Genomic DNA, 21,928 nt, shown 5'->3' with positions numbered 1-21,928 from the left:
CTTCTGGTAGTTCGGTCATAGGTGTAAGGCTCCAGAGTAGGGTGACCACGTGTCCCGGATTGCCCGGGACAGTCCCGCATTTTGCAGGTCTGTCCCGGGCACCTTCATTCCAGGACAATACAGTGTCCCGGAATGAAACTGACACAGCCACCCCCCGGGGCAATCTGATGCCCCCAAAAAAAGGCCGCCACATCACCGCTTTACTCACTGACAGTACTTGTCCTGGCCGGGAATGCCTGGAAGAGCACAATCCCCGCCCCCTGCTTGTGATTGGAGAAATCATAAATCCCGCCTCTTGTGTCCAATCACTGTGCTCTGATTCGTTACAGCACAAGCTGATTTTTGGGAAGGGAGGGTGTCCCTGAATGGTAGTTTGGAAATGTGGTCACCCTAGTCCAGAGGGTGTAAAATGTAAGTATGCATAATACTAGGCCATTAACAAAAATGCCCACACAGGACCTGCGGTAATAAAACTATTGGAGTTGTCGGCCACCATGGGAGAGACCTGTCAAAGTGGGCCAGTCTGGATGAAGTCCAGGGCCAAATTTCTGTCCCAGTCCAGCCCCGCCTCCTTGCCATCCTAAGTCGCCTATGTTGACTATGCAGAAATCTATTCTTTAAACAGAAGAAATCCAGGAATTCCCAGAATCCATCTGAACTCATGAGGTGCCCGGATCTTCCTACTCTGGGCTCCAACATTGCGACAATTATGTTTTGAAAATCACTCCCAACTTTATTTCATGGAGGGCTCTGTTCCTGGAAAAAATTCAAGACTGTGGAAATCAAGAGCCCATACATATTACAGCACTGTGTTTGAATGGCTCTATCCACCGCTTTGAGTTCTCGGGGGGAGGGAAATAACTGCATATATACAAATTATTATTATCACTGCCCGGGTTTACTGAACTCGAAAATCTTGAGCCTGAAAGTTAATATAATACTGGTGGAATGACTAAGTTCACCCTTCTCCCTGGGAAGAGTGGGAATTTGATTCATGGAATCTACATCTTCGTGCCATAGCGGCCATTGTTCTGAGCACTCGATGTCAGTGCCAACCATAGGCATTCTTGCCGAACTTGTACACCAGCCTCCTGTCCACCCGTTCCAGGATGCCCGTCTTGTAGTAGTGCCTGTAATGACAATATAGGTTCCTTATGAAGACATAAGCACTGTTTCTGAGGTCTGCAGGGAGGCAGCCTTTCAAGTCATTTTGAGTCGGTTCAGTTAATATAGAGACAATGAATCAAAATCACGGGAAACCACAAAATGAAGGTACGAGTTTTATGTTACGAGCACGGTGATGAAATGAAAAGGTAATAAAAATTTATTGTACTGCGGAATACTTTGATGTTGCATATACCTATTAGACATGTGCATTCGTTTTCGTCCGAATGCATTTTTCGTCCGAATTTCAGGTATTTTCGTTATCGTTTTAACAAACGATAACGAAAGCACAGAAAACAAAAACCGAAGGTTTCCGACATAAAAAAATGCTTTATTTTCGTTTTTGTTGCGGCCGAATGTGCCTAACCTTAACTCTATTAGTCCAATATTATTCTACATAAAGAGAAAAGATTCGACATTATAGAGACATGAAGAAGAGTCGACATAGAGAGAAAAAAGATTTGACATAGAGAGACATGAAGATTCGACATAGAGAGACATGAAGATTCGACATAGAGAGACATGAAGATTCGACATAGAGAGACATGAAGATTGGACATAGAGAGACATGAATATTCGACATAGAGAGACATGAAGATTCGACATAGAGAGACATGAAGATTCGACATGGAGAGACATGAATATTCGACATAGAGAGACATGAAGATTCGACATAGAGAGACATGAAGATTCGACATAGAGAGACATGAAGATTTGACATAGAGACATGAAGATTCGACATAGAGAGACATGAAGATTCGACATAGAGAGACATGAAGATTCGACATAGAGAGACATGAATATTCGACATAGAGAGACATGAAGATTCGACATAGAGAGACATGAAGATTCGACATGGAGAGACATGAATATTCGACATAGAGAGACATGAAGATTCGACATAGAGAGACATGAAGATTCGACATAGAGAGACATGAAGATTTGACATAGAGACATGAAGATTCGACATAGAGAGACATGAAGATTTGACATAGAGACATGAAGATTCGACATAGAGAGACATGAAGATTTGACATAGAGAGACATGAAGATTTGACATAGAGAGACATGAAGATTCGACTCGAGAGACATGAAGATTTGACATAGAGACATGAAGATTCGACATAGAGAGACATGAAGATTCGACATGGAGAGACATGAATATTCGACATAGAGAGACATGAAGATTCGACATAGAGAGACATGAAGATTCGACATAGAGAGACATGAAGATTTGACATAGAGACATGAAGATTCGACATAGAGAGACATGAAGATTTGACATAGAGACATGAAGATTCGACATAGAGAGACATGAAGATTTGACATAGAGAGACATGAAGATTTGACATAGAGAGACATGAAGATTCGACTCGAGAGACATGAAGATTTGACATAGAGACATGAAGATTCGACATAGAGAGACATGAAGATTCGACATAGAGAGACATGAAGATTCGACATAGAGAGACATGAAGATTCGACATAGAGAGACATGAAGATTCGACATAGAGAGACATGAAGATTTGACATAGAGACATGAAGATTCGACATAGAGAGACATGAAGATTTGACATAGAGAGACATGAAGATTTGACATAGAGACATGAAGATTCGACATAGAGAGACATGAAGATTTGACATAGAGACATGAAGATTCGACATAGAGAGACATGAAGATTTGACATAGAGAGACATGAAGATTTGACATAGAGAGACATGAAGATTCGACTCGAGAGACATGAAGATTTGACATAGAGACATGAAGATTCGACATAGAGAGACATGAAGATTCGACATAGAGAGACATGAAGATTGGACATAGAGAGACATGAAGATTCGACATAGAGAGACATGAAGATTCGACATAGAGAGACATGAAGATTCGACATAGAGAGACATGAAGAGTCAAGTTTTTTTTTTTTTTTAAGATTCTATCGAATCTTCTTTTTTTTTTTTCTTAGAACACATAAGCCTTTAATGACAGATTCAACCTTAATTTGGATTTTTGGACGAATGCATTTTTTTAACGAAAAACAAAATAAATAAAAACGAATTTCGGGAGTAACTAAATAAATTTATTTTTTGGACGAAAACGAAATTACGAAACAAAATATTTCAGTGTGCACATGTCTAATACCTATGTATCTACACTTTCCAGTGGATTTGTTTTAGCACTAATAAAAATAAACAATTCTATACAAGCCATTCTTCACCCAACTGCACTAAAGCTACAAGCCTGAAAATCCAGTATTATATTTAGAAAAACAGTCAAAACTAGGTTGGTATTTTTTACATAGTTACATTGGTCCAGCTTGAACCAATGTACAGTGGAACCTTGGATTACGAGCATAATCCGTTCCAGGAGAATGCTTGTAATCCAAAGCACTCGCATATCTGGATGGACTTGTGTCTTTTCAACCTGACTAACTAACTGTGGGCTAGATTCAGTAAGAGTTAGGCCGGCGTATCAGTAGATACGCCGACTTAACTCGGAATCTGCGCCGACCTAAATTTAAGTGTATTCACAAACAGAGATACACTTAAACCTATCTAAGATACGACGGCTTGCGCCGTCCTATCTTAGGGTGCAAAAATTAGGCCGGCCGCTAGGTGGCGCTTCCATTGTGGTCGGCGTAGAATATGTAAATCACTAGATACGCCTATTCACGAACATACGTGCGTCCGTCGCAGTAAAGATACGCCGTTTCCGTAAGAGATAGGCCGCCTAAAGGTAAACATGCCCCCTAGGTGGCGTAGCCAATGTTAAGTATGGCCGTCGTTCCCGTGTCGAAATTCGAAAATTTTACGTCGTTAGCGTAAGTCGTCCGTGAATAGGGATTTACGTCATTTACGTTCACGTCGAAACCAATAGGCCCGTGCGGTGTACTTTGCCGCAATGCACACTGGGATATGTAGGCGGACGGCGCATGCGCCGTTCCAAAAAAAACGTCAATCACGTCAGGTCAACACAAATTAACATAGAACACGCCCCCCTCAGCCTATTTTGAATTAGGCGCCCTTACGCCCGCTTGCTTTAGGTTACGCCACCGTAACTTAGCAGGCAAGTACTTTGAGAATCATATACTTGCCTCGCTAACTTACGGCGGCGTAGTGTAAACACGATACACTACGCCGCCGTAAGGTTAGGGCGGGCTATGTGAATCTAGCCCTATGTAACTATATCAAAGCAAGTTTCCCCATAGAAGTCAACGGAAACGAAAATAATTTGCACAGCATTGACTTCAATGGCATGCAATACCGAATGGGGCCAGAGGTGGGGGGGGGGGGCGCCGGAGAGCCTCGAAAACACCTCGTAAAGGCTTGGAAAGGCTTGGAAACACCCGGGAACTGATTATTTCCAAACATTTCCGATCGGCTCCGCTCGGCTCTGCTTGGCTCCGGCGCCCCCGCACCTCAGGTCAAATGCAGTACTCTTGCCCTCCTCCGAGAGCAGAATTGCTTCTCTCATTAAGCCATACCATAGAGCTGACCCTCACCTCATAGCCCGGCTGAGCTTTTCATAATTCATCCTGTTGTTGCGCTTCCTCTGACCCCACAACTGCGCCAGAGCTTCAGACTTCACCACCCGGAAGATGCCCTGCTCCTGGTCCTCCCAGTCCAAGGTGCCATGATTGTCCTCGGGTGACAAGAGAAGGTCGCGGAGGAATTCCCACAGGTGAGAACTGTGTAAACCTGAAACAGAGAGATTTTCTTCACTCAGTGCCGAGCCTCGCAGCCAAAAGAAAAATGGCTGCCGCCCATAGCAAACCAACATGATTCCAGCCATCATCTTCTAAATCAACATTAACAGCTGAAACGTAGCTGAGGAACAGCATCTAAAAGAGCGACCTTGTCATTCAAAGCTTTCCTAGAGGGGCCACGGCGTATTACATTCTGTTCTGATGGCCTTCAGTTTTAGACGTGTTTTCTGAATTAGAAGATTTTAACGTGAACCTGTGCTTTGTCCATACCTTTGCCACAGGTGCATGCTTTGTGTGGGTGAAGGGCAGGTTTGCTTTAAATGTATTTCATGTCCACAGTGGCAACAATTAAAGGGCACAGTGACATGCACAGAGGCAACAATGGGCACAGTGGCGACAATTAAAGGGCACAGTGGTGACAATTGGCACAGTGGCGACAATTGAGGGGCAGAGTGGCTGTGTTTGATGGCATGGCACAGTGGCTGCGTTTGATGGCATGGCACAGTGGCTGCGTTTGATGGCATGGCACAGTGGCTGCGTTTGATGGCATGGCACAGTGGTGCGAATTGATTGCACAGTGACTGCATTTGATGGCATGGCACAGTGGTGACAATTGATGACACAGTGGCTGCATTTGATGGGCACAGTGAGACTGCAATTTTTATTTTATTTTTTTAGTTTGCGCCCCCCCCAAAAATTTGGAGCACCAGCCGCCACTGCTTGGATAGCAATGTCTACTAGAGTGATTTCCACCTTTCACTGCCATCCCACAGCTGGAGCAATGGAAGTGGAACTGTGTGAAATTTGCCATACCTAAACATCAGCTTTATGAAATGTATGAACTGACGATGAAATGATTATTTGGATTTGTGTAGCTGATGGATCCCGGACTGTAGTTAATGGGTTGGGGTTGTGCATGGTATTCTATTCCACATTCATCTACATTACCTGCCCGGTTGCGTTTGGGTGTTTTGTGTTTCTTCACTGCTTCTGGCTTTATGTGGGTCTTATCTTCACCTAAAAGACGCAGAGGGACAAAAATTTAGGGGCATATTCACATAGAATTAGATCAGAGATACGCTACGCCGCTGTAACTTACATTTGGCTGGTTGGAATCCTGGAAGAATTTGCGCCGTAAGTTACGGCGGCGTAGTGTATCTCTGGCGGCGGAATTCAAATCGGCGATTAGGGGGCGTGATTCATTTAAATGAAGCGCGTCCCCCCGCCGAATGAACTGCACATGCTCCGTTTCTAAATTTCCCGCCGCGCATTGCGCTAAATGACGTCGCAACGACGTCATTTTTTTTAACTTAGACGTGAGTTACGTCCATCCCGATTCACGGACGACTTATGCAAAAAAAATAAAAAATTCAAATTTCGACGCGGGAACGACGGCCATACTAACCATGGCAAATCTAACTATACGCAACGAAATAGCAGCTTTAACTATACACCGGAAAAAGCCGACTACAGATGACGTAAAAAAATGCACCGGCCGCTCGTACGTTCGTGGATCGTCGCAAATAGCTAATTTGCATACCCGACGAGGAAAACGATGTGAACGCCACCCAGCGGACGCCGAAGAATTGCATCTTAGATCCGAAGGCGCACGAAGACGTACGCCTGTCGGATCTAACCCAGATGCCGTCGTATCTTGGTTTGAGGATTCAAAACAATGATACGACGCGGGAAATTTGAAAGTACGCCGGCGTATCAGTAGATACACCGGCGTACTCGCTTTGTGGATCTGCCCCTTAGGAGTCAAAAAGCAAAAACAAAAAATATCTAATAGTACATCCAATTACTGACATTTAGACTGAAAAAAAAAAACTAGTAAAACAAGTAAAAAACACATTTATTTGTTTTTCAGAAATTCGGATGTATCCGAATTTCCGAATTACAAGAGCAATGAATTTAAACGAATCCGAAATAACAAGTCAAAATTTCAGATGAAATTTGAATTCAAATCGTTTTCCAATCGAATTTGAACCGTTTTTGAATCAAATTAGAAATTTCCGAAGAGAATAAAATAGAATATAAAATAAAGGAAAAGAATAGAATCAAATATAATAATAACAAATAAAAAATAAAGTAAAACAGAACAGAATATAAAATAAAGGAATAGAAAAAAAATAGAATAGAAAAAAAAAGGGACAGAATAGACTATAAAAGAATAGAGTAAAACAGAGCAAAATAAAATAGAAAATAAAAGAACAGAATAAAATAAAATACACTAGAAAATAAAGGAATAGAATACAAAATAGAATAAAATAGAAAGAATATAACTACCGTTCACATCTAGGCATGTGGGAACAGTTTGGGGACGGTCCCCTTCCTGTTCCAACATGACTGAGCTCCAGTGTACAAAGCAAGGTCCATGAAGACATGGATGAGCGAGTTTGGGGTGGAGGAACTTGATTGGTCTAAATAGAGTCCTGACCTCAACCCGATAGAACACCTTTGGGATGAATTAAAGCGGAGACTGTGAGCCAGACCTTTCCTTCCAACATCAGTGCGAGCCAGGCCTTCTCGTCCAACATCAGTCCCTGACCTCACAAATGCTCTTCTGGAAGAATGGTCAAACATTCCCATAGACACCCTCCTAAACCTTGTGGACGGCCTTCCCAGAAGATTTGAAGCTGTTATGGCTGTAAAGGGAGGGCCAACTCAATATTCAGCCCTACGGACTAAGACTGGGATGCCATTAAAGTTCATGTGCGTGTAAAGGCAGGCGTCCTAATACTTTTGGTAATATAGTGTATATTAAAGTGGTTGTAAAAGCTAAAGGATTTTTACTTTATGCATAAAGTTAAAAAACCTTCTGTGTACATCATCCCCTCCCCCAGGCCCCCCCCCCCAATACTTACCTGAGCCCATTTCAATCTAGGGATGTGCATGAGAGCCTCTGCTCTAAGGGGACTCTCCCTCCTCATTGGCTGAGACAGCAGCAGGAGCCAAGCGATGGGGCGAGGGCCAAGCCGCAACTCTGTGTCTGAATGGACAGAAAGAGCAGTGGCTCAAGAGCGAGCCTGCTCAGGTGCCCCCCTTAGCAAGCTGCTTGCTCTGGGGGGCATTTGGCAGGAGGAAGAGGGCAGGAGCACCGACGGGGGGAACCTGAGAAGAGGAGGATCGGGGCTGCTCTGTGCAAAACCATTACACAGAGCAGGTTGTTATTTAAAAAAAAAAAAGCTTGCCTTTAATGACCAAAGTGGCTGGAAAGAATTACAAATCCTTTTTGTAAGACAGTTTCAGATCTGTGAATTATAACTGTGTATTGTTGCTTTGACCTTTGTGAATATGAATATAGTGTTTTCATAGGCCTGTTTATTATGTTTAAGAATTTAAATAATATAATAAAAATAAACACTTTTTCAACCAGCAGGTGGTGCTGTAAGCTCATTTTTACAATTTTATCAGGCTAATCTTAGCTGCTTCCCTATAAAATCATGGGCCCGGATTCAGAAAGCAGTTACGACGGCGTAACTCTGAGTGAGGGCCGTCGCATCTCGGCGTCTGATTCATAGAATCAGATACGCCTCAATGTTGCCTAGATACGAGCGGCATAAGTCTCCTACGCCGTCGTATCTTAGGGTGCAATATTTACGCTGACCGCTTCCCTAGACTTCTGCATCGAATATGCAAATTAGGTAGATACGCCGATTCAGAAACGTACGTCTGCCCAGCGCATTTTTTTTACGTCGTTTACGTTAGGCTTTTTCCGGCGTAAAGTTACCCCTGCTATATGAGGCGTATCCTATGTTAAGTATGGACGTCGTTCCCGCGTTGAATTTTTACGCTGTTTGCGTAAGTCGTTCGCGAATAGGGCTGTACGTAAGTTACGTTCACGTCTAAAGCATTGACGATTTGCGGCGTAATTTCAAGCATGGGCACTGGGATTTTTTCAAGAACGGCGCATGCGCCGTTCGTAAAATACGTCAAATACGTGTGGCCACAGTGAATTTGAAAAAAAAACATGCCCTATTCGCGAACGACTTACGCAAACGACGTAAAATTGTCAAAATTCGACGCGGGAACGACGTCCATACTTAACATAGGATACCCCTCATATAGCAGGGGTAACTTTACACCGGAAAAAGCCTAACGTAAACAACGTAAAAAAATGCGCCGGGCGGACGTACGTTTCTGAATCAGCGTATCTACCTAATTTGCATATTCGACGCAGAAGTCTTGGGAAGCGCCCCTAGCGGTCAGCGTAAATATTGCACCCTAAGATACGACGGCGTAGGAGACTTATGCCGCTCGTATCTAGGCAACATTGAGGCGTATCTGATTCTATGAATCAGACGCCGAGATGCGACGGCCCGCACTCAGAGCTACGACGGCGTATTTGGAGATACGCCGTCGTAACTGCTTTCTGAATCCGGGCCGGTGTCTAGACACTGCTCAGAGTCATTTATTTATTGCCAGTCGATGACAACCTGCGTATAAACGCCTTTACCTGTACAGGAATACTCGGCCCTGAGCCAGAATGTGACTACAGATTTATTTTTAAAAGGAACTGGATCTGTTACTTACATTCCGCGTGGTGTGGAGGAGGCAATTCTTCAGTACAGGAAAGAAGTGGAGTTCCTGAGAAATAAGTAAAGACGTAGCTTAATTCTAAAGAAGTCAGTTTTCCCAACCCATTTCCCCCCCCCTGGAAGTTAAAATATAATGGGGGTTATTTACGAAAGGCAAATCCACTTTGCACTAAAAATCCGTTCAAGGAGAATGCTCGTAATCCAAAGCACTCGCATATCAAAGCGAGTTTTCCCATTGAAGTCAATGGAAACGAAAATTATTTGTTCCGCATTGACTTCAATGGCATGCAATACCGCATGTGGCTAGAGGTGGGGGGCGCCGGAGAGCCTCGCAAACGGCAGGAAATGCCTGAGGTCACCTCGGCTGACCTCAGCAAACCTCGGAAAGAATCTGTTCCCGAGGTTTGCCGAGGTCAGCCGAGCTGTCCTCGGGCCTTTTCCGCGCATTTCCGAATGGCGCGATCGGCACCGTTTGGCTCTGCTCGGCTCCGGCTCCCCTCCCCACCTCAGGCCGAACGCGGTACTGCACACCACTTTGGCCTGAAACGTGCTCGTTTTGCGAGACAACACTCGCAAACCGAGTCACGATTTTTTAAACCACTTAAGACCCGGACCATTATGCAGGTTAAAGACCTTGCCCCTTTTTGCGAATCGGCACTGCGTCGTGATACCAACAATGGGTCATAATTCCCCTCACTGACATTAATAACAGGGCACAATGCCTCCCAATGACACCAATGATTGGACACAATTTCTCCTAGTGACACTACCAATGGGGCCCAGTGACTCCAATAATGGGATACAATTCTCCCAATGACACCAATGATGGGACACAATTTCTCCCAATAATACCAATGATGGGACACTATTCCTCCCAATGACATCTATGATGGGACACAATTTCTCCCAGTGCTACTAACAATGGGCCCAATGACTCCAATAATGGGATACAATTCTCCCAATGACACCAACAATGGGGTCCAACGACCCAAATGATGGAGAACAATTTCTCCCAATGACACCAACAATGGGACATTGTTTTTTCCCACTGTCGCCTGGACCTTTTCTACTCCCAATGGCCACAATCCGGCCCCCCTAAACTCTGAAGGACAGTAAACTGGCCCTTTGTTTAGAAAGTTTGGAGACCCCGGCCCCAGAGAATAGAGGGCCCGAGGATGTACAGGATATTACAGTATAGCAGATACTTTTTCCTAAAGTAACATACATGGCAATTCTGCGTTTTACGTTTTTTTCTTGCGGTCAGGTGATGCAAATTCCTATGCCTGTGTGGAGGTCCTTCAGTCCAGCTTACCATGTGTGCGAATATCCTGCAGGAGGCTGTAGAGGTAATGCCCGCAGGCCCCCGCCGCCTCGGTGAAGTCCTCCTTGGTCATACTGCAGAGCTGGTGGCCCGTCACATCGAATCGGGAGAAGGGGATGCAGGTGGCATCCAACTTGTAGTTGTCACAGCAGTACTGAAGCCACTCGCACACGTGGTCCTTGCTCCAATGTTCTGGGAGGACGGAGGTCCATTGAGAAGGCACATCTGAGATAAGCAAGAGAAATGGAGGTAATAAATAACTGAAACCTATACAAAGCATAGATGTTGTAGAAAGAATAAAATAAAAATGTTTTACTTCTGTAGCGCCTATGTACCTTACAGTACCGGTACTAGTGAAATTTAAGGGTACATCAGTAAACCACTTCCCGCCCGGTCCATAGGGGATTGACGTCCGGGAAGTGGTTCTGAAATCCTGACTGGACGTCTATGGACGTCCTGCAGGATTTAATGCCGCGCGCGCCCGTGGGGGCGCCCAGCACGGCGATCGGTGATGCGGGGTGTCAGTCTGACACCCCGCATCGCCGATCTCGGTAAAGAGCCTCCGGCGGATGCTCTTTACCACGTGATCAGCCGTGTCCAACCACGGCTGATCACGATGTAAACAGGAAGAGCCGTTGATCGGCTCTTCCTCACTCGCGTCTGACAGACGCGAGTAGAGGAGAGACGATCGGCGGCTCTCCTGACAGGGGGGGTTCGCGCTGATTGTTTATCAGCGCAGCCCCCCTCGAATCGCCACACTGGACCACCAGGGAAGCCCACACTGTGCAAAAAAGGGGCAATAAAAAAAAAAAATCAGTAAAAAAAAAAAATATGTCAATCAGTGCCCACAAATGGGCACTGACTGGCAACATTGATACATCAGTGCCACCCCACAGTGTCCATCAGTGCCACCCCACAGTGCCCATCCATGCCCAGTGCCCACCTATCAGTGCCCATCTGTGCCACCCATAAGTACCCATCAGTGCCACCCATAAGTGCCGCCCATGAGTGCCCATCTGTGCCGCCCATGAGTGCCCATCTGTGCCGCCCATGAGTGCCCATCTGTGCCGCCCATGAGTGCCCATCAGTGCCGCTCATGAGTGCCCATCAGTGCCGCCTATGAATGCCCATCAGTGCCGCCTATGAGTGCCCATCAGTGCCGCATACCAGCGCCGCCAATCAGTGCCCATCAGTGCCACCTCATCGGTGCCCATCAGTACTACCTCATCAATGTCCATCAGTGCCATCCCATCGGTGCCCATCAGTGCCGCCATATCAGTGCCCGTTATTGAAAGAGAAAACTTATTTATTTACAAAAAAAATTACAGAAAAAAATAAAAACGTAATTTTTTTTCAAAATTTTCAGTCTTTTTTTTAGTTGTTGCGCAAAAAAAAAAAAAATTGCAGAGGTGATCAAATACCACCAAAAGAAAGCTCTATTTGTGGGAAAAAAAGGACGCAAATTTTGTTTGGGTACAGTGTAGCATGACCGCGCAATTGCCATTCAAAGTGCGACAGTGCTGAAAGCTGAAAATTGGCTTGGGCGGGAAGGTGCATAAGGTACCTGGTATGGAAGTGGTTAAACTCTGATCCAGATTGTTAGTAGCTAAATGCGGTCTCTGTCTCAGCTTGGCTGTGCTGTGAGCCCATTCTGCTGTACTGGGGTGTTCTTCCACCCCCGGTGCTGCAGGTGGCAGCAGTGGAGTCAAGGTTTGGGTGCTCTTTCCCAGCAGCCAATCACAAGGGTTTGTCCTTGCGGTGCATGCTGGGGAGGGGTATTTATGGGGCAGACCACATTGGTTCTGGGTTCTTCTTCATCCAGTGTGGCACCCACCTTTAGGGTGGCCACATCACGGCGCCTGGGTGTTATGGCCAGGGCTGGACTGGGACAAAAATTTGGCCCTGGACTTCATCCAGACTGGCCCACTTTTATAGGTCTCTCCTATGGCGGCCGGACAACTCCCGCCACCCAAGCCCCCTCTCCCCCTTCACTAGCCACTAGCTGTTCTACTTTATTAGAGTAGAACGGCTGGTACTGGTACTCTTATAGGCAGTACCAGTGGGGAAGCTAGACATTATTTCACCCAGGGCAAAGAATCAGTTTGTTGCCCCCCCCCCCCATGGGACAAGATTAGGCAGAAGTGAGAAACTCCCAGGCCATAGCTGTTGAGTCAGCTGTCTGTCCCCTCCCCCATGCTCCTTCTGGTCCCCCCCATGCTCCTCTGTCATCCCCCCTGCTTCTCTGTCCCCCCCCCCAGGTAAGCACTCTGGGAAAGGAGAGGAGGTGAGTGCTGCATGGTAGGAGAGACAGAGGAGCGGAGGGGGGCGGTGGTCCACTGTCACTGAAGCCGGCCCACTAAGCCATCGGCCCACCGGGAAACTCCCTGTAGTCCCAACGGCCAGTCCATCCCTGGTTATGGCCTACCTGTCCGGGGCGTGCGTGCCACGCAGTGTTCCTGGTTCCGGGGCCATGCTGACCCGGAGCATCTGAACAGCGGCGGGGACCCAGTGAGTGACTTGGTTCCCACCTTTGAGGATCCCAAGCTTTACTGCTGTTCGGTGGTGAGTCAGTGTGAGGAGCGCCATTGAGAGGCTGGCGGTCCAAAAGGGCCTGGACAAACCACCGGGCATCGAGGTAGCCGGACACCGAGGGATTGATCACCTGTTGGTCGGTACTTGGGCGACAAGTTGAAGGAGATCCAGACGTAACTCAAGTAAGGAGGCATATCTCCAGAATCCAACCCAGAGGGGACCTGTGGCAGAGGTATCTTTCTGAGGCTCACCGAGGGAAGTCTGTGGCAGAGACTTTTCCTCAAGTTCAAGTTCACCAAGGAGGGTCTGTGGCAGAGACTTTATCCTGCAATTGTCTGAGTGATACTCCGGCTGCCAGGTCAGTGAGAGAGGCCTGTCCGGGTACACTGAACCCATTCCGGCGGGAGTGGCGCAGAGAAGTGTTACGTTTGGGAGCAGGACTGTTTCCTATCATTACGCCTGAATCTGCTATTCTCCATTCTTCTTCAGCTTTACTTTCCTCACCACAAAATTGTTTCTAAAGTGTCCGATGTGTCCGCCATAATGCGGAGTGTTTGTAATGCATGTTCTTTTTAACCATTAGAATGTATTTTAATCTTAGTGTGTTAATATAATATATCTCATTTCAGATAGTGAGATTTGTTCTCTGTCACTGAATACTCTTGTTGCTGGTCCTGAGGAAGCCTCATGGCGAAACGCGTAGACGCACAAGGGATACAACTCATACTTTTTTACACTGTGTTGTTTGGTTTATACTTTTTGTAATAAAATAATATTTTTTGCTATTTCTGTTGTTGTCTTGCTTTCAACGTCCGACCATTGGTTATTCTTTTTTGAGTAATCACCTTTTTTCTCCTAATTATATGGATGTGGCAATGTGAGTGCTTCCCCTTCCTCCTTTTTTCATTATTCATCATGTCCGCCATAATGTCGCAGTCATGATGAAAATCGCAGATCGCCGACATTACTAGTTAAAAAATATAAAAAATGCCATAAATCTATCCCCTATTTTGTAGAAACTATGGGCTAGATTCACGTAGGGGGACGCAATTTTGTGCGGGCGTAGCGTATCCTATTTACGCTACGCCTCCGCAACTTAGACGGGCAAGTGCAGTATTCACAAAGCACTTGCTCCGTAAGTTGCGGCGGCGTATCGTAAATTGGCCGGCGTAATCGCGCCGAATTCAAATTGTCAAGTGGTGGGCGTGTTTTATGTAAATAAAACATGACCCCACATAAATGATGTTTCTCAAGAACGGCGCATGCGCCGGCCGTGAACGTTTACCAGTGCGCATGCTCCTAATCACGTCGCAAATAGTCAATGCTTTCGACGTGAACGTAATTTACGCAAAGCCCTATTCGACGCGGGAACGACGTCCATACTTAACATTGGCTATGCCTCATATAGCAGGAGTAACCTTACGCCGAAAAAAGCCTTAGGCCCCGTACACACGAGAGGATCCATCCGCTGAAAAATCTCAGCGGATCGGTTTCAGCGGATAGATCCCCTGGTGTGTACGTTCCAGCGGATATTTATCCGCGGATATTTCCGATTTCCAGCAGATAAAAATTTGTAGACATGCTTACAAATCTATCCGCTGGAATCGGCTCCAGCGGATCGATCCGGTGGTCTGTACAGACTCACCGGATCGATCCGTCCGAACACGTCCCTCGCATGTGTCGTAATGATTCGACGCATGCGTGGAATTGCTTATATGACAGCGTCGCGCACGTCGCCGCATCATCATCGCGGCGACGGCGCGACACGTCACCGCGGTGTCAATTCGGCGCAGATTTCGATCCGATGGTGAGTACACTCCATCGGATCAAAATCCTCAGAGGATTTATCCGCGGATACGGTCCGACGGACCGTATCCGCGGATCAATCCTATCGTGTGTACCAGGCCTCACGCAAACAATGTTAAAAAAATCCGCTGGGCGCACGTACGTTTCTGAATCGGCGTATCCAGCTTATTTGCATATACTACGCTGAAATCGACGGCAGCGCCACCTAGCGGCCAGCAAAAATATGCACCCTAAGATACGACGGTGGAGACTTATGCCAGTCGGATCTTAGCCTAATTTCGGCGTATCTTGCTTTATGAGTACAGAAAGAAGATACGCCGGTGCAGTTTGAATTTACGCGGCGTATCCATAGATACGCCGGCGTAAATTCTTTCTGAATCTAGCCCTATAACTTTTGCGCAAACCAATCAATAAACGCTTATTGCAATTTTTTTTACCAAAAATATGTAGAAGAATACGTATCGGCCTAAACTGATGAAAAACGTTTTTTTTATATATTTTTGCGGGATATTTATTATCGCAAAATGTCAAAAATATTGCTTTTTTTTTTTAAAATTGTCGCTTTTTTTTATAGCGCAAAAAATAAAAACCGCAGAGATGATCAAATACCACCAAAAGAAAGCTCTATTTGTGGGGAAAAAAAGAACGCCAATTTTGTTTTGGGAGCCACGTCGCACCAGCGCGCAATTGTCAGTTAAAGCGACGCAGTGCCGAATCGCAAAAAGTGCTCTGACCAGGAAGAGGGGTAAATTCTTCCGGGGCTGAAGTGGTTAAAAACACATAGGGGTTAAATAGTGTTTTTATTGCTTGGAGTTCAGCCTTAGAACTGATGAATCCTACTAATGAAGATGTAGGGGAGGAGGAGGGAAGCATTCCAAGTGACGCACACCTGCTTGCTTAAGCCTGTACGGCTGATTTGCCTATCTGACGGAGGGGAAATCCCCGAATCTGCAAGTACAGGCCACACCGGTATTAAAAACACAACGGCTTTGATGCCGATGACAGACTGGTAATTACAGATGCGTTAATGTAAGAATTAATTTCTGATGATCTCCTAGCGACATGGCATAATGTCACCTGTCTGGTCACATTTACATAGAATATTCAAGCACATCCACGCAGGGCCGTCTTAACCACTTAAGACCCGGACCATTGTGCAGCTAAAGGACCAGGCCCCTTTTTGCAAATCGGCACTGCGTCGCTTTAACTGACAATTGCGCGGTCGTGCGACGTGGCTCCCAAACAAAATTGGCGTCCTTTTTTCCCCACAAATAGAGCTTTCTTTTGGTGGTATTTGATCACCTCTGCGGTTTTTATTTTTTTGCGCTATAAACAAAAATAGAGCGACAATTTTGAAAAAAATTCAATATTTTTTACTATTTGCTATAATAAATATCCCCCAAAAATATATAAAAAAATTTTTTTTGTCCCTCAGTTTAGGCCGATACGTATTCTTCTACATATTTTTGGTAAAAGAAATCGCAATAAGCGTTTATCGATTGGTTTGCGCCAAATTTATAGCGTTTACAAAATAGGGGATAGTTTTATTGCATTTTTATAAAAAAAAAAATTTTTTACTACTAATAGCGGCGATCAGCGATTTTTTTCATGACTGCGACATTATGGCGGACACTTCGGACAATTTTTACACATTTTTGGGACCATTGTCATTTTCATAGCAAAAAATGCATTAAAAATGCATTGTTTACTGTGAAAATTACAATTGCAGTTTGGGAGTTAACCACAAGGGGGCGCTGAAGGGGTTAAGTGTGACCTCATCTGTGTTTCTAACTGTAGGGGTGTGTGGCTGTAGGTGTGACGTCATTGATTGTGATTCCCTATATTAGGGAACACAGGATCGATGACGGTGCCACAGTGAAGAACGGGGAAGCTGTGTTTACACACAGCTCTCCCCGTTCTTCAGCTCCGGGGACCGATCGCGGGACTCCAGCGGTGATCGGGTCCCGTGGTCATGGTCACGGAGCTTCGGACCGGGTCGCAGGCGCGCGCCGCGGGCGCGCGACCCTATGGCTGGGCTTAAAGGGCAGCATACATATACGTTGATGTGCCCAGCCATGCCATTCTGCCGACGTATATCGTCGTGCAGCGGTCCTTAAGTGGTTAATAGCATCATGGGCCCCTGGGCAAAGTAATGCTCTGGGGCCCCTACAATGATGACAGTGCAGGTAAACAGACATCAGGTAGGTAGGAGGCAGACTGCCTCCCCTTTGCATCCATTACTCTCAGTGCCATTATGGGGCCCCCAATTTCGGGGGGGATCATGGGCTCAAGGACCAGCTGCTTTGGGGAAAGTGCAGGGGCCCCCCATGCAGCTGGGGCCCCTGGGCAGTGGCCAGGTGTGCCCTCTCATTAAGACAGTCCTGCATCCACGTTCAGCAACATAGGGGTGCGCCGCCTATTGCACTAGAGTGCGCACCCCAAAGCTCAAACACACCTGTATACATACACACACTCTAAATAAATGGAAAAATTTTGTTTCGTTCCGAATGAACGATAGATTCGGTAGATTTATTTTCAAATGCGGTAGAATTTTTTCGAATGCAGTAGATTATTTCGAATCTAATTACATTTTTCAAATTTGATCGACTTTTTATGAATTCGGTCAAAAAAAAATTAAATTCTACTATGAAACTAATCTATTATAATCTTTTCTATTCAAATTCGATTTCATTCAATAAGAAATTCGAATTTCGTATAGAATGAATTCAAATTCGAATAGAAAAGATTAGAATGGAATATAAAAGAATAGAAAAGAAAAACAATAGAACAGAATTAAAAAAAATGATATTTTATATATATATATATATATATATATATATATATATGATATTTATATGCCATTCCTTCCTATAATTTTCTTTTCTATTCTTTTGTAATCTTTTCTATTCCAATTCATTCTATACGAAATTCAAATTTCGGAAGATGGCTTTAGAAGTTCGAAATTCGTATAGAATGAATTTGAATTAGAATAGAAAAGATTTGAATAGAAAAAAATAGAAAAAGAATAGACTAGAAAAACAATAGAACAAAAGTGAATAAAATATTATATTTTATTCTATTCTGTTCTATTGTTTTTCTAGTTTATTCTTTTCTATTCTATTCTAATCTTCTCTATTCCATTCGATTTCATTCTATATGAAATTCTAATTTTGGAAAATGGTTATATATATTTAACTTTTTCCAATTCGGTCATTTTTTTTTTCAAATGCAGTAGTTTTTTCTAATTCGGTAGATTTTTTTTAAATGCGGTAGAATTTTTTTCGAATGCAGTAAATTTTTTCGAAATTTAATAAAAAATTTCAAATTTGATCGACTTTTTATGAATTCGGTCAAAAAAATGTCAAATTCTAATATGAAACTAATCTATTATAATATTTTCTATTCCAATTCAATTTCATTCTATACGAAATTTGAATTTTGGAAAATGGTTATATATAGTTTACTTTTTCTAATTTGGTAGATTTTTTTCAAATGCAGCATTTTTTTTCGAATTTTATTACATTTTTATGAATTCGGTCAAAAAAAATTCTAATTCTAATATGAAACTAATCTATTATAATCTTTTCTATTCAAATTCAATTTCATTAAATAATAAATTTGAATTTCGTATAGAATTAATTCAAATTCGAATAGAAAGGATTAGAATGGAATAGAAAAGAATAGAAAGGAAAAACAAGAGAATAGAATAAAATATAATATGTATTATAATTGATTCTATTCTGTTCTATTGTTTTTCTATTCTTTTCTATTTTAGTTTCCATGAATTTAAATTATTTTCCAATCTATTCTAGAATTCGAATTTATACTATTCGAATTTCGGAAGACTGTCATGTTCTATTTTATTACATTTTATTAACTTCTATTCTATTCTTTTTTATTCTATTGCTTTATTGTTTTATATTTTATTGTAGTTTTTAGAAAATCGATTTCTATTTTTTTCTAATTCGATTCAAATTTGTTTTCGAATTCGATTCGAGTTTGTTTTCGAATTCCATTTTAAATTTAAATTTCTTTCGCGTTTTTTCGGATTTTTTTAAATTCGTTGCTTTTGTTATTCGGAAATTCGGATGCATACGAATTCCGAATAATGAAAAATGTGTCCGAATTCGAATTCGGAACGAAACTAAATGCACATGTCTAGTTATCTTATCAGTACATACACACATGGTCGTTAATAGTCGTTTCTAGGCAGTTGAGTTAAGAGGCTTTTCTTGGAACGCAAAAAAATGTGTTTAAACGCTTCTAAATGCAAACGTGGCAAAAACAGCTAAACCTGGCAAAACGGACGTTTTAAATGTGAGTTACTATCTGTTAAGTTAAATCGTTCAGGAGAGGTTGTAAAAATGTCCTGTGTAAATGAAGCCTAAGGTGACGCAAAGATGTCTGAACCCAGAGTGTCAGGTGAGTTGGAATGTTCATCAGGTCATGGCACGTGCAGGTGAGCAGGTAAATCCTAGCAGCCTCCTAGGGGGTCGTGCTACATAAAGATCGATATAGAGGAATCAGGATCTCCTTCCTTCTGCTGGGGACCCCTCTAGTGATATGTTGATCCATATAGAGGAATCAGGACCCCCTTCCTCTTGCTGGTAACCCCGTTAGTGATATAAAGTTCTTCATAGAGGAATCAGGACCTCCTTCCTCCTGCTGGTGATCTATCTAGTGATAACTAAAGATCTATATAGAGGAATCAGGACCTCCTTCCCCTGCTGGTGACCCCTCTAGTCAGTGGTGTATTTAGGTTTTGTGCTGCCCTAGGCCTGACTAATCTTGTGCACCCCCTAATTTAAATACGACCCACCCCTTCCTGTCAAGGCCACACCCCTTTTTGTTTAAGACCCGCCCTGAACTTTTTGAGTGGGGACACTAGTTCTGAGGGCCTGGGGGGCAATGGAATTCCCTTCATTTGTATAGATTTCCTCTCACTTCCTGTTAGGCTATGGAGCAGGAAGTGAAAGCAAATCTCTGCAATGGGACAGGGATGGTAAAAAATAAACTGATAGGGGCTATAACCCTCCCTTACTCTATCCAAAATGAAACGAAAAAGTGTTGCCTATGCAGCAGAAAACATATAGCACAGTGAGGAATGTTTGTGGTCCAGGATGATAGGACAGTCAAAATTAGAAGCAGCACCCCCCCCCCAGTTGCAGAATGCCGTCCGCCCGCATACCAGAAGCAGTGTGGCCGCTTTATGGGGGCGCTAGACTAATTTGTTTTTCAGCCCAATCCGCCCCATAAGAGCCGGCGGGGACTTTTTTCATGCTGCCCCCCTTGCAAAGTGCTGCCCTAGGCCTGGGCCTTGTTGGCCTAGGCCAGGATACAGCAGTGCCTCTAGTGATGCATCCGAGAATTCTATTCGCTTTTCCCACTCCCTGGTCACACTGTTCGCTCATTTCGCAATCATCTGATATAAGTACCCCCAAATCTTTTTCTTCTGTACTGCTGGCTAACACTGTGATGATATTACTGTATTTATCGGCGTATACCGCGCACTTTTTTCCCCTTAAAATAAGGGGAAAATCGTGGGTGCGCGATATACGCCGATCCCCGCTTCCCGCGCTGTGTTTGAACGCCGCCGCCGACATATACCGAGCGCAGTACACTCGGGTACACTCGGCCCTATGCCGCCTCCTAGCCTTTATGCGAGAGGAGCCGAGCGTGCCTGAGTGTACTGTGCTCGGTATATGTCGGCGGCGGCGTTCAAACACAGCGCGTGAAGCGGGGATCGGCTCAAAAACAGCGCGGGAGAAGCGGGGAGGACACCACCGGACGCCGGACCGGACAAGGCCGCCGATGGACGCCTGGCAAGACACCGGCGAGGGGCATTCAAACTGTAAGTATTTTATTTTTTTCAGGAAATTTCCCTTCCAGGTTGGGGGTGCGTGCTATACGCCGGGGCGCGCTATACGAAGATAAATACGGTATGTCTAGAAGACAGACAGAGTTGAAGGCTCTCACCCCTGTTCAGGGATGGTTGTTGGTTAGTTCAACAGAGATGACTTCCTTCATGCCTTTTGCAAACCAGTTGTTCCCCCCATCATTTGGCACTAACTCATACCGTCAGCCACCACGTGACCTAAATGATTAACACCTATGCAGACTCCATGACACCAAAAATGGGATTATGTAATAGGAAGAAGGTAGTTCCACAACTTTCACATTTCCCATCCTACTCTTGGACAATCAACGTGTATACATTTCATGGTGATTGATTAATTAAGGTGTCTGTGCTACCTGTGCTAATATAAATGTTGCAGTATATACCTGACATTCATTGGAACTGAAGAAGTGTCTGAGAAACGATGAAACATGTTTAAAATACAGAACACAGACGGCTAAATATGATTACTACTAGCTATACCATGACCTGGATAAACGAGAACCTTTACAGACACTAAGTTGTATAATTGTAATCATCTCAATCAATCTTAATGACAAGTGATAATTTAGAGCGTCCCTTGGTAATGACTCTGCCACTTTTAAGCCGGTGAAAGAATGCCAGTTATTTTGATTAATAAGTGTCATTCCAATATCCCTTACTGGAAGATATTATTACAGTTCCAGTGCATGTGAAACTGGATCAACAAGTGTATCATCAGACCTTGGGCATATGCCAGGTCCTGCCAAATCACCACATGTGCCTGCGGGTGAATGCCAGGGGCGACTAAACTGTTCCCAACAAAAACGTCATTGATAAGGGATTAACCCCTTCAGCCCCGGAGGATTTGGCTGACAAATGACCGAGCCACTTTTTGCGATTCGGCACTGCGTCGCTTTAACTGACAATTGCACGGTCGTGCGACATGGCTCCCAAACAAAATTGGCGTCCTTTTTTTCCCACA

At 44.2% G+C, this 21,928-nt stretch overlaps 1 protein-coding gene across 1 annotated transcript in view; it reads right to left on the bottom strand.

Moving 5' to 3' along the window:
• Positions 1–323: 323 nt before the first annotated feature.
• The window catches only part of ELF5 (E74 like ETS transcription factor 5), a 46,643-nt gene continuing 25,038 nt past the window's right edge, over positions 324–21,928 (bottom strand). Inside the window, exons 3-7 of the mRNA XM_040328092.1 lie at positions 10,722–10,955; positions 9,405–9,458; positions 5,817–5,885; positions 4,665–4,860; positions 324–1,130 (exon numbers count right to left, since the gene is read on the bottom strand). Of these exons, the coding sequence (XP_040184026.1) occupies positions 1,046–1,130; positions 4,665–4,860; positions 5,817–5,885; positions 9,405–9,458; positions 10,722–10,955 (638 nt within the window). The 3' untranslated portion in view covers positions 324–1,045. The remainder of the gene's footprint in view (positions 1,131–4,664; positions 4,861–5,816; positions 5,886–9,404; positions 9,459–10,721; positions 10,956–21,928) is intronic.

This window comes from Rana temporaria, chromosome 11, assembly GCF_905171775.1.
Source record: "Rana temporaria chromosome 11, aRanTem1.1, whole genome shotgun sequence".
Classification (NCBI taxonomy): domain Eukaryota; kingdom Metazoa; phylum Chordata; class Amphibia; order Anura; family Ranidae; genus Rana; species Rana temporaria.
The sequence above is the reverse complement of the archived record's forward strand: the minus strand, read 5'-3'. Positions and strand labels throughout refer to the sequence as shown.